The 13,075-nt window shown below is 42.2% G+C and overlaps 1 protein-coding gene across 3 annotated transcripts in view; it reads left to right on the top strand.

Moving 5' to 3' along the window:
• The window catches only part of tex47 (testis expressed 47), an 85,633-nt gene extending 78,649 nt beyond the window's left edge, over positions 1 to 6,984 (top strand). For all 3 annotated transcript variants that reach the window (XM_072242419.1, XM_072242418.1, XM_072242416.1), the window contains exons 6-7: positions 1,755 to 1,914; positions 5,786 to 6,984. In XM_072242419.1, coding sequence (XP_072098520.1) covers positions 1,755 to 1,914; positions 5,786 to 5,835 — 210 coding nt within the window. In that variant the 3' untranslated portion in view covers positions 5,836 to 6,984. The remainder of the gene's footprint in view (positions 1 to 1,754; positions 1,915 to 5,785) is intronic.
• The last annotated feature ends 6,091 nt before the right edge of the window (positions 6,985 to 13,075 follow it).

Below are 13,075 nucleotides of genomic sequence, written 5' to 3'. Positions count from 1 at the left end.
TATATGTCACATATACTAGTTTAAGATTAATTTTCTTGCAGACATTCGCAGTAGAACAGAGTAATAAAATAGAATCAATGAAAAATGAACTGGACTGAGAAGTGGGAGATGGAGTTTCATCCAGAAAAATGTGAAGTGATACACTTTAAAAGGTTGAACTTGAGGCAGAGTACAAGGTTACTGGCAGGATTCTTAGCCGTGTGGAGGAATAGAGGGATCTTGGGGTTCATGTCCATAGATCACTTAAAGCTGCTGCCCATGTTGATAGGGTGGTTAAGAAGGCATATGGTGTGTTGGCCTCATTAGTCAGAGGATTGAATGAAAGAGTCGTGAGGTTATATCGCAGCTCTATAAAACTCCGATTAGACCACTCGCAGAGTATTGTGTTCAGTTCTAGTTGCCCCATTATAGGAAGGTTGTAGAAGCTTTAGCGAGGGCCCAGAGGATACTTACAAGGATGCTACATGGATTAGCGAGCATATCTTATGAGGATAGATTGAGCGAGCCAGACCTTTTCCTTTGGACAGAAGGAAAATAAGAGGTGACTTGATATAAGTGTACAAGACGATAAGAGGCACAGACAGTGACTTTTTCCCTGGGTTGCAGTGGCCAACGTGAGCGGATTACTTTTAAATTGATTGGAGGAAAATATAGAGGGAATGTCAGGAATGTTTTTTACTGATAGTGGGGGGAGAATGGAATGCTTTGCTAGGGATGGTGGAAGAGGGACTCTAAATGACATGGAGCCTAAATGACATGTAGGCACATAGATGAAAGAAAAATGGAACGCTACGTGGGAGGGAAGGGGCAGATTAACTGTGGAGTAGGTTAAATGTTTGGCACAACATCATGGGCTGAAGAGACTTTAATGTACTGGACTGGTTTATGTTCTATGTCAAGCCAAAGGTAAAAGAAACAAAGAGGAATGTAAAACACTACAAAGCATGACTTCTCTTCATAATGTGTTCAATTATTAATATGTTTTGGATGATTTTAGTTAATTTTACTTATTCCACAAGTAATCCATAGCTTTAAACATTTAATTATTTACGTAAATGTCATTAATTTGTTCAAAGCTCTAAATATCAAAGGCATTTAAATGCTATTTAAAAATTTCTCACAGCCTTTACAGGCATAAAGTGTTGGGAATGATCTTTAGTCAGTTATCAATAATTTCATGGGCTTGTCCTCTGCACTGCATTGATAGAAGTCCTGCCCTTGCTGAGGCAGTGCCCTTGGAGTCATGCATGTCCAGGCCCAATGCACTAGTATCTGGACCAGGTATATACAGAAATGGCTGGGTCACAGGCAGCACCTCTGGCTATATTAGTTGGTGAAGGACTGTATTGGGTTAATGAGTTTCCCTGACGCAGAAAATTAGCCACAGGTTTTGTCTAAAGTTACTCCATTTATCCATTTAGTAGAGACATTAACATGTTTTGAACAAAGTAGTATACATAAACTCCAGACATTTTGATTGTAATTTTTGTAAAGCAAATAGTTATTCTAAGTGAAAAATGCTGTACAAAGTTACTGTTGTATGTTGCCTCCTTAGATCAGCTCAAATCTGAGAATTCTTGCTATTTTGATTTGGAATTATAATGCTGTCAAATAATTTGGAGATTGAGGTTTCTGAAGGTAACCTTAAAAGCTGCCTTTATCACTCACTCGATATCTGGAGGGAACACTTTCGATGCACTGCCTATCTTTTACCATTTTGCCTCTCGTTTACATTCCTTTATTCCTCTGTGCAGGAATCCCCCAACAAGCCAAATGATTCTGTGCTGGATGATGCCCCAGAGCTGATTATTCCTCAGAATCTGATTGCTCGTCTTGTGGAATCTAGGGAACTTTTAACATCTGCCCAATTTCTGCACAATTACAGTGCTCCATTAAAGAGAACAATGGACTCGGGTAGGTAATAAGATTTCTGGAAGTCAAGTGACTTGACAATTCTTATCACAGTACATTTGACACTTTTTATACCACTAGGGAGAATAATCGTTAATATAAAACAAATGTAGGAAAGGTTTCTTTTGTACAAAATTTGCTTCAGATTTAACTTTAAAAAACTTAATTATTTTACAAGTATCAGTTACAAATCCATAATGCATGAACACTTCAGTGAGTGGTTTATAAAGTCATAGAGTACAACAGTGCAGAAACAGGCCATTTGGCCCATCTAGTCTATGCAGACCTGATCATCTGCCAAGTCCCATCTATCTGAGAAATACACATAAAATGCTGGAGGAACTCATTAGGTTAGGCAGCTTTTATGGAAATAAATAGATAGTCGACGTTTTGGGCTGAGGCCCTTCTTCAGGACTGAGAAGGAAGGAAGAAGATGCCAATATAAAATGGTGGTGGGGAGGGGAACGAGGCTAGCTGGAAGGTGATAGATGAAGACAGGTGGGTGGGAAAGATCAAGGGCTGGAGAAGGAGGAATCTGATAGGAGCAGAGAAAGGGAAGAAGGGGACCTGGGGAAAGTAATAGCCAGGTGAAAAGAGATAAGAGGTCAGAGTGGGGGATAAACGAAGGGGAATGAGAATTAGAGTTAAAATGTTTGGTCACTGGGAAGTCTCGCTTGTGGCAGATGGTGCAGAGGTGCTCAACGAAGTGATCTCCCAATTTATGACTGGTTTCACCAGTGTCGAGGAGGCCACATTGAGAGCACCTGAATCAATAGATGACCCCAGCCGATTTGCTGGTGAAGTATTGCCTCACCTAAAAGGACTGCCTTGGGTCCTGAATGGAGGTGAGGGAGGAGGTGTATGGACAGATGTAGCACTTAGGCTGCCTACAGGGATAAGTGCAGGGAGGAAGGTTAGTGGAGAGGGACAAATGGGCAAGGGAATCGCAGAGGGAGCGATCCCTGTGGTAAGTGGAGTTGGGGGAGGGGGATAGGTAAAGATATGTTTCGTGGTAGGATCCCCTTGGAGATGGCGGAAGTTGCGGAAGGTAATGTGCTGGATACGGAGGTTGATGGTTTGCTAGGTAAGGACAAGAGGAACTCTGTCACTGTTAAGGTGGTGGGAAGATGGTGTGAGTGCAGATGTTTGGGAAATAGAGGAGATGTGGGTGAGGCTAGTGTCAATGGTGGAGGAAGAGAAACCCCGTCGTTTAAAGGAGGAGGACCTGGAATGGGCGTAAGTTGGGGGACCGTTTTGTCGTCTACGTCCACATTATCTGGCACAAGTGGGGCTTCCTGTTGACCAAATGTTTTAATTCCCATTTCTGTTCTGATGTGTCAGTCCATGGCTCCTTCTCGTGTCAAGATGAGGCCACCCTCAGGGTGGAGGAGCAACACCTTATATTCTGTCTGGGTAGCCTCCAACCTGATGGCATGAATATAGCTTTCTCCATCCGGCAAACAAATTTTTCCCCACCCCTCTTCCTTTATTCCCCACTCTGACCTTTTACCTCTTCTCACCTGCCTACTACTTCCCCTGGGTCACCTCCTCCTTCCCTTTCTCATATGGTCTACTCTCCTCTCCCATCAGATTCCGTCTTCTCCAGCCCTTGGCCTTTCCCACCCAGCTGGCTTCCCCTATTACCTTCCAGCTAGCCCCCTTTCCCTCTCCCCACCTTTTAATTCAGTTTTTGAAGATCTTAATTTTGCATGTTGAAGTAACAGTGTATTAATGACAGTAATGAGGTTTAACATAAAATATTAAGCATATGTAACATACACTCATTGGCCACTTTATTGTGTACAACTGTGCACCTGTTCATTAATGCAAATATATGACCAATCAATCGTGCGGAATCAACTCAATGCATAAAAGCATGCAGACATGAACAAGAGGTTCAGTTGTTGTTCAGACCAATCATCAGAATGGGGAAGAAATGTGATCTAAGTGACTTTGACTGTGGAGTGATTGTTGGTGCCAGACAGGGGTGGTTGGAGTATTTCAGAAACTGTTGATTTTCTGGGATTTTCGTGTACAGCAGTCTCTAGAATTTATAGAGAATGGTGCGAAAGTAAAACATCCAATGGATGGCTGGTCTGTGGGTAAAAACACCTTGTTAACGAGAGAGGTCAGAGGAGAATGGCCAGACATTCATTCAAATAACACACACTTAATAACAGTGGTGTGCCGAAGAGCATCTCTGAATGCACGACATGTCAAACCTTGAAGTGGATGGGCTACAGCAGCAGAAGTTAATGAACATACCCTCTGTGCTGGATACAGTGGTCTCTGAGTGTACCTAGAGGATTACGCCGAGCCCATTATCGATACTGTTATTGTAGTAGGTTTCTTTCACTGTGCACCCAGTTCAGGCTGCAACCAGGGAAGCCCGCAGAGCTTAAAGCCTGTGCTTGATGTTTCATTGGCTCTTTTACAAAAAAACTCATTGTGGAAAGCAAAACTGGGCCAGAAGCTCCAACTATTGCAGCTGGTGTGCTTCCGTCAGCAGAGAAACAACGGTATTGATGACAGTGAGGGTATAATCACGAGCCCAGACTGTCCCAGCAGGAAGCGGACGGTGCAAGTGGGAGGCGGCAACAAAACAAGGATAATAGTGATTTGCTTTAAAGATTTAATAGAAGCTTCACAATTGTTTGCTTACCAGGCAGCTGCCACAAACCAGAAACCCTCACTTAGAGCATTTCACAACAAGGACTCTGATGTTTGGCTATAATGATGCAAGGGCTCAATGAATGGTGGTGATTACAGACAAAAAGGGAGTATCTTTATATTCAGAAACTACGGATGTCCTTTCAGAATTAGCTTTTCAAATGGTTTTCCCTCTTGCAGAGCAGAGACCTTATTGTTTGACACAGCTGACAGCACGGACTGACTGTAATTACTCATTGCATTCAGTTCATCTGCACTATATTTCCCTGAACATCCAAAGTTTAATTTTTGAGACAATTTTCAGTGCCAACTAATCAAAACTCCTCCACTTTTACTGAAAATTAATATTGATGCATTTAAAAATATGAAAGTTGGTAGCTTTACATTTTAGAGCTGGTTTCCAAACTCAGAAAATTATGTAAAAATGTTTTAAAATCGATGCTTAAACAGATGGAAACTACTGTGAGCCTACCAAAATACACATTACTCCCTGTTTTCATTATTCATATCATTAGAGTTAATTGCGATCAATTCAAATTATCTCAGAATATGTCATCTTTAGATCCTCACTTCTAAATATTAGATGTTCTATAACAGAGCTCCAGTGAAGTGAATCTTGCATTGATTTACAATGCAATAAATAAACTGTTTGTTATTTTAAAGTCATTTCCTCTGCTGACCAGGCAAGCACATCATCTGCTCCCAATCTTCTTTCAATGCAGTCATGTTAGGGATGATTTGCTTTCAGATGTTTCTTCCCTGCCAGGATGTGGCATGCAGCCACGTGGCACTGGCTTGCTTCTCCCCGTCTCCTACCATTCATTGAACCACCATCAGTAGAACGCAAGAATCACATTTAGACATGCTGACGGATTGGGCATTTGACATAACTTTAAAATGATGACCGTTTGCTTTCGGACAGCCTGTTAACAACATGGGTAGATTTCCAATGGGAACATTTTCTAAGAAAAAAGAACAGGCCCATACCAACTAAAACTGCATTCCTATTATCAGATTTCTCTGTTGACAGGTATCTTTTAATCTGATTGTAATCTTATTTTATGTTAAACTTCGTGCAACCAGATCACTTACTTTTACTTTCATTCAGTTGCAAAAGAGAAGGTAAAAGACTAAACAAAATTAGCTTAATAATGTATGATATAATAAAGCATTGCTTTCTAATGTAGATATGCTTCTTTTCCAGAACTTGTATGGCCAACACCAGAACATTTACTGCCTGCCAAAAGAAAGTAATGGAGCTTGTGAAGATATGGGCAATTTCCTCCTTCAGAGAAAGAGTGATATTTAAGTTTTGTTTTATGATAGTGTTCTCAAGAAATGCAATGCATTCCAAGAATTGTTATGAAAAAAAATTAAGATAATATTGGGTGTAAACATATTTGTAGAGATTCTATGATTGCTATCATTCAGAGGTGTTTAAGAACTATTAAATTTGATATCAGTAAGTTAGAGAAAAATATTTTAAAAGTTAATAAGAGTAAAATTAATGAGGAACATCAAGAATCAAGATTTCTGGTCAAGATGTTGCCTGCATACAATACTCCTTTGGTCGACATCCTAATAGATCATGAAGCCATGTATTTCACTTCTTTAGTGTCTTCTACATTTGCTTTTCCTCTTGAGTGTAATTCTGGAACTGTTGGAGCCTGTAATTTGCAGTTTGGGGATTGTTTGAGTGTTGCAGCGCTCTGCAATTTCGGAGAGGATTCCGTGAGTTTTGCCAATTAAAACTTCCATTGTTCGTCTTTTAAAGCAATGAGGGAGATTGAAGCAATGAGGCGTATGCAGACTTTTTGGGGATCGTTTAGGTGTTTCAACTCTCTGCAGTCTCTGAGAGGTTTTCAGGAGACAGAGGCAGCATGCGCGAACTTCATGGCAAAAAGGCTGCAGGACAGGGTGCAAGCCATTGTTCCTCTCCATTTCACCGATTATAGCTTCCATTGTTGCCCGATCAAAGCAACGATGGAGTTTGACACGTCGAGGCGAATGTGGAGGGTCAGTGCTGGCTGCTTGCCTTTTGATTGCTGGAATTCGCTCTGCACCTTGAGAGGAGAGAGCCTGCCACTGTGCTCAGAGAATGTTCCCCAGGTTTTCTGCATTTTGGATGTGGACTTGGACTGTAGACATTTTTCAGTGTTATAGATTTTGTATTCTCTGCTTTTTCACCTGATCTTTCTCATTTTTTTGTGTGTGGAGGTGGGGATTTGGGGACTGATGTGCCTGTTCCATTTTTGTTTGGCTTTTCTTTGATGCAAGGTGGGTGGGATTTGGTGGGTAATGATTCTGCTGCCATTCTTTTTCTTTCTTGGTTTCATGACTATCCGGAGTAGAAGAATTTCAGAGTTGTACCCTTTGATAATAAATGAACCTTTGAACATGAAATCACATATAAATCATTAAAGGTATTAAATTAAGAACAAAAAAATTACTTATCTTCCTATTCGGCAGTAGAGAACCACATTCAAATGAATGGCTTTGGCAATCCCACACTAGGTCAAACCAGACACAAGTTCAAAGAGACTCATTACCCTGTGTATTGCTCTGGATTCTCTTCAAGGCTACGCTACTCTGTTGGGCACCATATACAGGCATGCAACTGAGTGGAGTGAGAGATATGGCCTGAAGCAGACTTGAAGTGGAAATACAAATCTCCCAGGCCAGCATCTAGCACTTGGTTCATTGAGGACATTTTGGTGGTTTTCATATTTAAAGTTTGTTGCCTCCCAAAGATCCTGTTTTTGTAACTGCATAGCATGAGCTAAAGCTATTGATTGACCTCCAGTCACTTTTGTGCATGTCTTCCATTCTGCAGGAAAACCAATTTTTGTACAATTAAATTGTAATTCCTTCATGGCACCTTGCCGTATATTGGAAGTCATCTTATAGATAATGGCATCCGTTAGCCTTGTGAGACCATGGATCTGCGCTTGGAAAGTCTTCACTCCCCAGGGCGCAGGCCTGGGCAAGGTTGTATGGAAGACCAGCAGTTGCCCATGCTGCAAGTCTCCCCTCTCCACGACACCAATGTTGTCCAAGGGAAGGGCATTAGGACCCATACAGCTTGGCACCAGTGTCGTCGCAGAGCAATGTGTGATTAAGTGTCTTGCTCAAGGACACAACACGTTCCCTCGGCTGGGGCCCAAACTCATGACCTTCAGGTAGCTAGTCCAATGCCTTAACCACTTGGCCACGTGCTCACACTAAACTTATATAACTTATAGATAATTTATAAGTTATCATTGTCAGCAACACTGTAAGCTGCTAGCCATCTCCTCTACTCTGCAAGTATGCATCCATCCGTGGACCATCGGCACACCAAGGTGAGATTATACAGCACGACTGAAATAGTTGAATGCTTAAACTATTCACATGGAATTGTCCGCTTGTGTTTTTTTTCCTCACATTATTAGTTACTTTATCTAAACCACTCTGCTAACAATAGGGGGAATTGTATGATTTTTCTGGATAGATGGATTAGGAAGACATTCCAATTGAATGGTATTTGACTTGCATTGAAAGAGGAGCGAGGCAATGAAGGCATTTGGGCATACAAATTTTAAAAAAGTAATGTTGGGGTCAAATAAGGCATGAAGCCACGTAGTTACTGATTTCTTCCTCTTATTAAGGTCATCAGCCCTACTGAGCCATAGGCCCCTGACAGCAGCTCAGCAGTGTCCTCAGTCCTGGGCCAATAGAAGGTTGGTCGGCCCCGTGGCTTCAGCTTTCACCACGTAACTTCATATGTCTTCCCAGCGAAGATCTTTCCTCTGTTAGGAAAGAGACCTTCAGAGCTTCTGTTTGCGTCTTAAAAAAGATGGGGTTGCAGCCCCATGCCCAGCCCTCCATCTTTCTCAGCTGGGCTTGGAACTATCCGTGGTGGAGTTTACTCAGGGATTTAGACTTTGAAGATGTATTTAGGCTAAACCTGCAGTAAGATGTGAAACCAAAGTGGTTTGAAGTGGCATGTCTATTTCTTTTAGTACAAAGAGTTTGCACTCATAATCTACCTTTCACAACCTGAGGGAAACCAGTTACCCCATTGCTTGATGCCATTTTGCATACAACACGATTTCACTATAATAAGTGATTGGCTAATAAGTGGAAATAACGTTGGTTAAGGAACATCATGTTCAAGTTTAATGTTATTCAGCTATACACGAACACCCGTGAAGACAGGCAAATGAAACAGCCAAGGTGCAAACAGAGTACCAACAGTCCTACATAGTACAGAGCACATATAGCAGATATAAGGTAGCAGTAAACGTACAGTTATACAAAAAACATTTAGTATAGCCCAAGTCCCTGAGTCCGTGGATGTTGTTGGCAAGAGCAAGCACCCAGCCATCTGCAGACAAACACAATCCAGCTTGTCTTCCGCCCAGCGAACAATGGAAGGCAGCACCACACCGCCTCCAGCGTCATCTCTCCTGTGTTGCTGCACCAGGCAACACCACGGCATGAGGCCTACTCTCCTCTACAACCAAGGTCATGCAGCTCCCCCACCATCAGCCCTGCCAATAAACCAGACTTGCGGCATTCCAGGTTACCAATGTTCAACAGGGTCTTGCGATCACAAGAAAAGCGACTAAGACAATCGCTCGCCCTTAGATTGCATTTCACTCTTCGATTGCATTCTGCTCTTGCACACCGACTCCAACGTCTCTCTACAAGGTATGCACTAAGTCTAGCTCCTCCGCCCATGAGAAACTCACTGATAGGGTAGACCTACGGAACTTGAAATTCTTAATATCCAGCAGTTTTCAATCGTATGTATGATGTTAAGAAAAGCCTTTGGGTGTCCCTGTTGAGTCCGCTGTGTCCAAGCCCTTCACCAACTTACCAGAATATAATTACAGGTGAAACTGCATGTTATTTTTCAACTTTGCAGCTGGAAACTTTGAGAGACCTGTGAGATCACTGCCTACTAAGAAAAACAGATTTTTAGAGACAACCTCCAAATGAGGTGGAAGTGGTGACCATAGCTACCACATAATATCAACCAGTTTATCACACAGAAAGAAACGCTCCCAGCTCTGAAAATTAACTCATTTAAAAAATGGAGAAAACCGATTCAGCAAACTACATCAAATTATTCTAATAAAAGCAGATTTATTTGTTGTGGAAAATGTAATAGGCAGAAGATAATGGCACGTAAACTGTGTGCATAAAGTAGTCTCTTAAATAGTGAGGCCACTATGCTTGACTGACAAATTTGTCTGAACTCTGAGGAATTAACAAATAGGATGGACAAAGGAGAGTCAGATCAGTGTTGTTTACTTGGATATTTAGAAGGATGATGACAAGGTGCAACACATGAGGCTGGTAAACAAAATAAAAATAGGAATCCGTGGCATTACAGTTAATGTAGTAACATGGATAGAAGATTGGTTGTCTGGCAAAAGGCAAAGAGTGGCAATAAAGGGGGTCTTTTCAGATTAGCTGTTGTTGACCAGTGGTGTTCTCAGTGATTCCTTTGGATTCATAGTTTTTCACGTTGTATGTTAACAAAATGGATGATGGAATTGATGGCCTTGTAGCTAAGTTTGCGGAGAAAAAGCATTTCAGGATGTATATTGTATACATTTCGCTGACATTAAATTGTACCTTTGAAACTTTAAATTGTGCCTTTGAAGTTTGTGGAAGATACAAAGATAGCTGAAGGGGTAGGTAGTGTTGAGGAAGTGGTGAGTCTGCAGTAAGACTTGGATAGGTTGGGAGAATGGGCAAAGGAGTGGAAAATGGAATACAGTGTAGGAAAGTGTGAGGTCATTCATATTGGTAGAAGAAATAAAGACTATTTTCTAAACAGGGAGAGAATTCAGAAATCAGAGGTGCAGGGGAACTTGGGAGTCCTAGTGCAGGTTTCTCCTAAGATTAACTTGCAGGTTGTTTGGTAGTAAGGAAGGCAAATGTAATGTTAGCATTCATTTCAATGGGACTAGAATATAAAGTCAGGACATAATGCTGAGGCTTTATAAGGCATTGGTTAGAACACATTTGGAGTATTGTGAGCAGGGTTGGGCTCCAGATCTAAAGAAGGCCGTGCTGGCATTGGAGAAGGTCCAGAGAAGGCTTAAAAGAACGATCCCAGGAAATAAGGAGTTAACATACTGTATAGGAAGTATTTGATTGCTCTTGGTCTGTGGTCACTGGAGTTTAGAAAGATGAGAATGGGATTATATTGAAATTTACCAAATATTGCAAGGGATGGGTAGAGTGAACATGGAGAGGATGTTTTCATTAGTAGGAGAAGCAGAGGGTACTGCCTCTTTAGAACAGAGATAAGGGAGAATTTCTTATTTCTTTAACCAGTGGGTGGTGAATCTGTGGAATTCATTGTCACAGGTGGCTTATGGAGACCAAATCTCTGGCTATTTTCAAAGAGGAAGTTGAAATGTTCTTGATTAGGATGTTGGTCGAATTTTAGATGGAGATGGCAAGTGAATGGGTTTGAGAGGGAATAATGAATCAGCCATGACTGAATGGTGGAAGAGATCCGATGGTCCCAATGATCTAATTCTGCTCCTGTGTCTTACGGTCTTTTAGTCTAATGGACAGAGGAAATTACCCAGTTACACTGACTCTGCCTGGCTGTTGCATTTATCTGCAATTATTAACAATAGATTTGAAAGGGGTCATCTTCAATAGTCCAGCATTTGCACATTCTGCAAAGAAAGGTCAAAAGATTTAGTTTCTCTAATGAGTCTGGCACTCACTGCTATCTGAGTCAGAAGCAATGGTTCCATTACCGACATCGTTCAATGATGTTACTTCTGTGCACCAACAAACAGTAAAAGCTCTTTGGGTATTGCAGCTGTTTACAGGAATAATTAAATGTAATCCTTCCGTAGATTTACTCATGTCTGCCACTCAAACTAAATGTCCATATTCGAAGATAGGCAGATTATTGCAATGATTGTCACTGCTGTAAACAGAATTTTGAACAGCCTCTTCAGAATGGGTGAGCAGGTAGCACTGCCATCTGTTGGTTAAGTTTGATTTGAAAGGACAAATGCGGTTAATTCTTAGACACGAGGAATTCTGCAGATGCTGGAAATTCAAGCAACACACATCAAAGTTGCTGGTGAACACAGCAGGCCAGGCAGCATCTCTAGGAAGAGGTACAGTTGACGTTTTGGGCCGAGACCCTTTGTCAGGACTAACTGAAGGAAGAGCTAGTAAGAGATTTGAGAGGGGGAGGGGGAGATCCAAAATGATAGAAGACAGGAGGGGGAGGGATGGAGCCAAGAGCTAGAAGGTGATTGGCAAAAGGGATATGAGAGAATCATGGGACAGGAGGCCCAGGGAGAAGGAAAGGTGGGGGGGGAACCCAGAGGATGGGCAAGGGGTATAGTCAGAGGGACAGAGGGAGAAAAAGGAGAGAGAGAGAACGAATGTGTGTATATAAATAAATAACGGATGCGGTACGAGGGGGAGGTGGGGCATTAGCAGAAGTTAGAGAAGTCGATGTTCATGCCATCAGGTTGGAGCTACCCAGATGGAATATAAGGTGTTACATAGAAACATAGAAACATAGAAAATAGGTGCAGGAGTAGGCCATTCGGCCCTTCAAGCCTGCACCGCCATTTATTATGATCATGGCTGATCATCCAACTCAGAACCCCGCCCCAGCCTTCCCTCCATACCCCCTGACCCCCGTAGCCACAAGGGCCATATCTAACTCCCTCTTAAATATAGCCAATGAACTGGCCTCAACTGTTTCCTGTGGCAGAGAATTCCACAGATTCACCACTCTCTGTGTGAAGAAGTTTTTCCTAATCTCGGTCCTAAAAGGCTTCCCCTCTATCCTCAAACTGTGACCCCTCGTTCTGGACTTCCCCAACATCGGGAACAATCTTCCTGCATCTAGCCTGTCCAATCCCTTTAGGATCTTATACGTTTCAATCAGATCCCCCCTCAATATTCTAAATTCCAACGAGTACAAGCCCAGTTCATCCAGTCTTTCTTCATATGAAAGTCCTGCTATCCCAGGAATCAATCTGGTGAACCTTCTCTGTACTCCCTCTATGGCAAGGATGTCTTTCCTCAGATTAGGGGACCAAAACTGCACACAATTCTCCAGGTGTGGTCTCACCAAGGACTTGTACAACTGCAGTAGTACCTCCCTGCTCCTGTACTCAAATCCTCTCGCTATAAATGCCAGCATACCATTCGCCTTTTTCACCGCCTGCTGTACCTGCATGCCCACTTTCAATGACTGGTGTATAATGACACCCAGGTGTTGCTGCACCTCCCCTTTTCCTAATCGGCCACCATTCAGATAATAATCTGTTTTCCTATTTTTGCCACCAAAGTGGATAACTTCACATTTATCCACATTAAATTGCATCTGCCATGAATTTGCCCACTCACCCAACCTATCCAAGTCACCCTGCATCCTCTTAGCATCCTCCTCACAGCTAACACTGCCACCCAGCTTCGTGTCATCCGCAAACTTGGAGATGCTGCATTT

Source organism: Mobula birostris, chromosome 24 (assembly GCF_030028105.1).
Source record: "Mobula birostris isolate sMobBir1 chromosome 24, sMobBir1.hap1, whole genome shotgun sequence".
Taxonomy (NCBI): domain Eukaryota; kingdom Metazoa; phylum Chordata; class Chondrichthyes; order Myliobatiformes; family Myliobatidae; genus Mobula; species Mobula birostris.
Note: the sequence above shows the minus strand (reverse complement) of the source record. Positions and strands in the feature narration are given on the sequence as shown.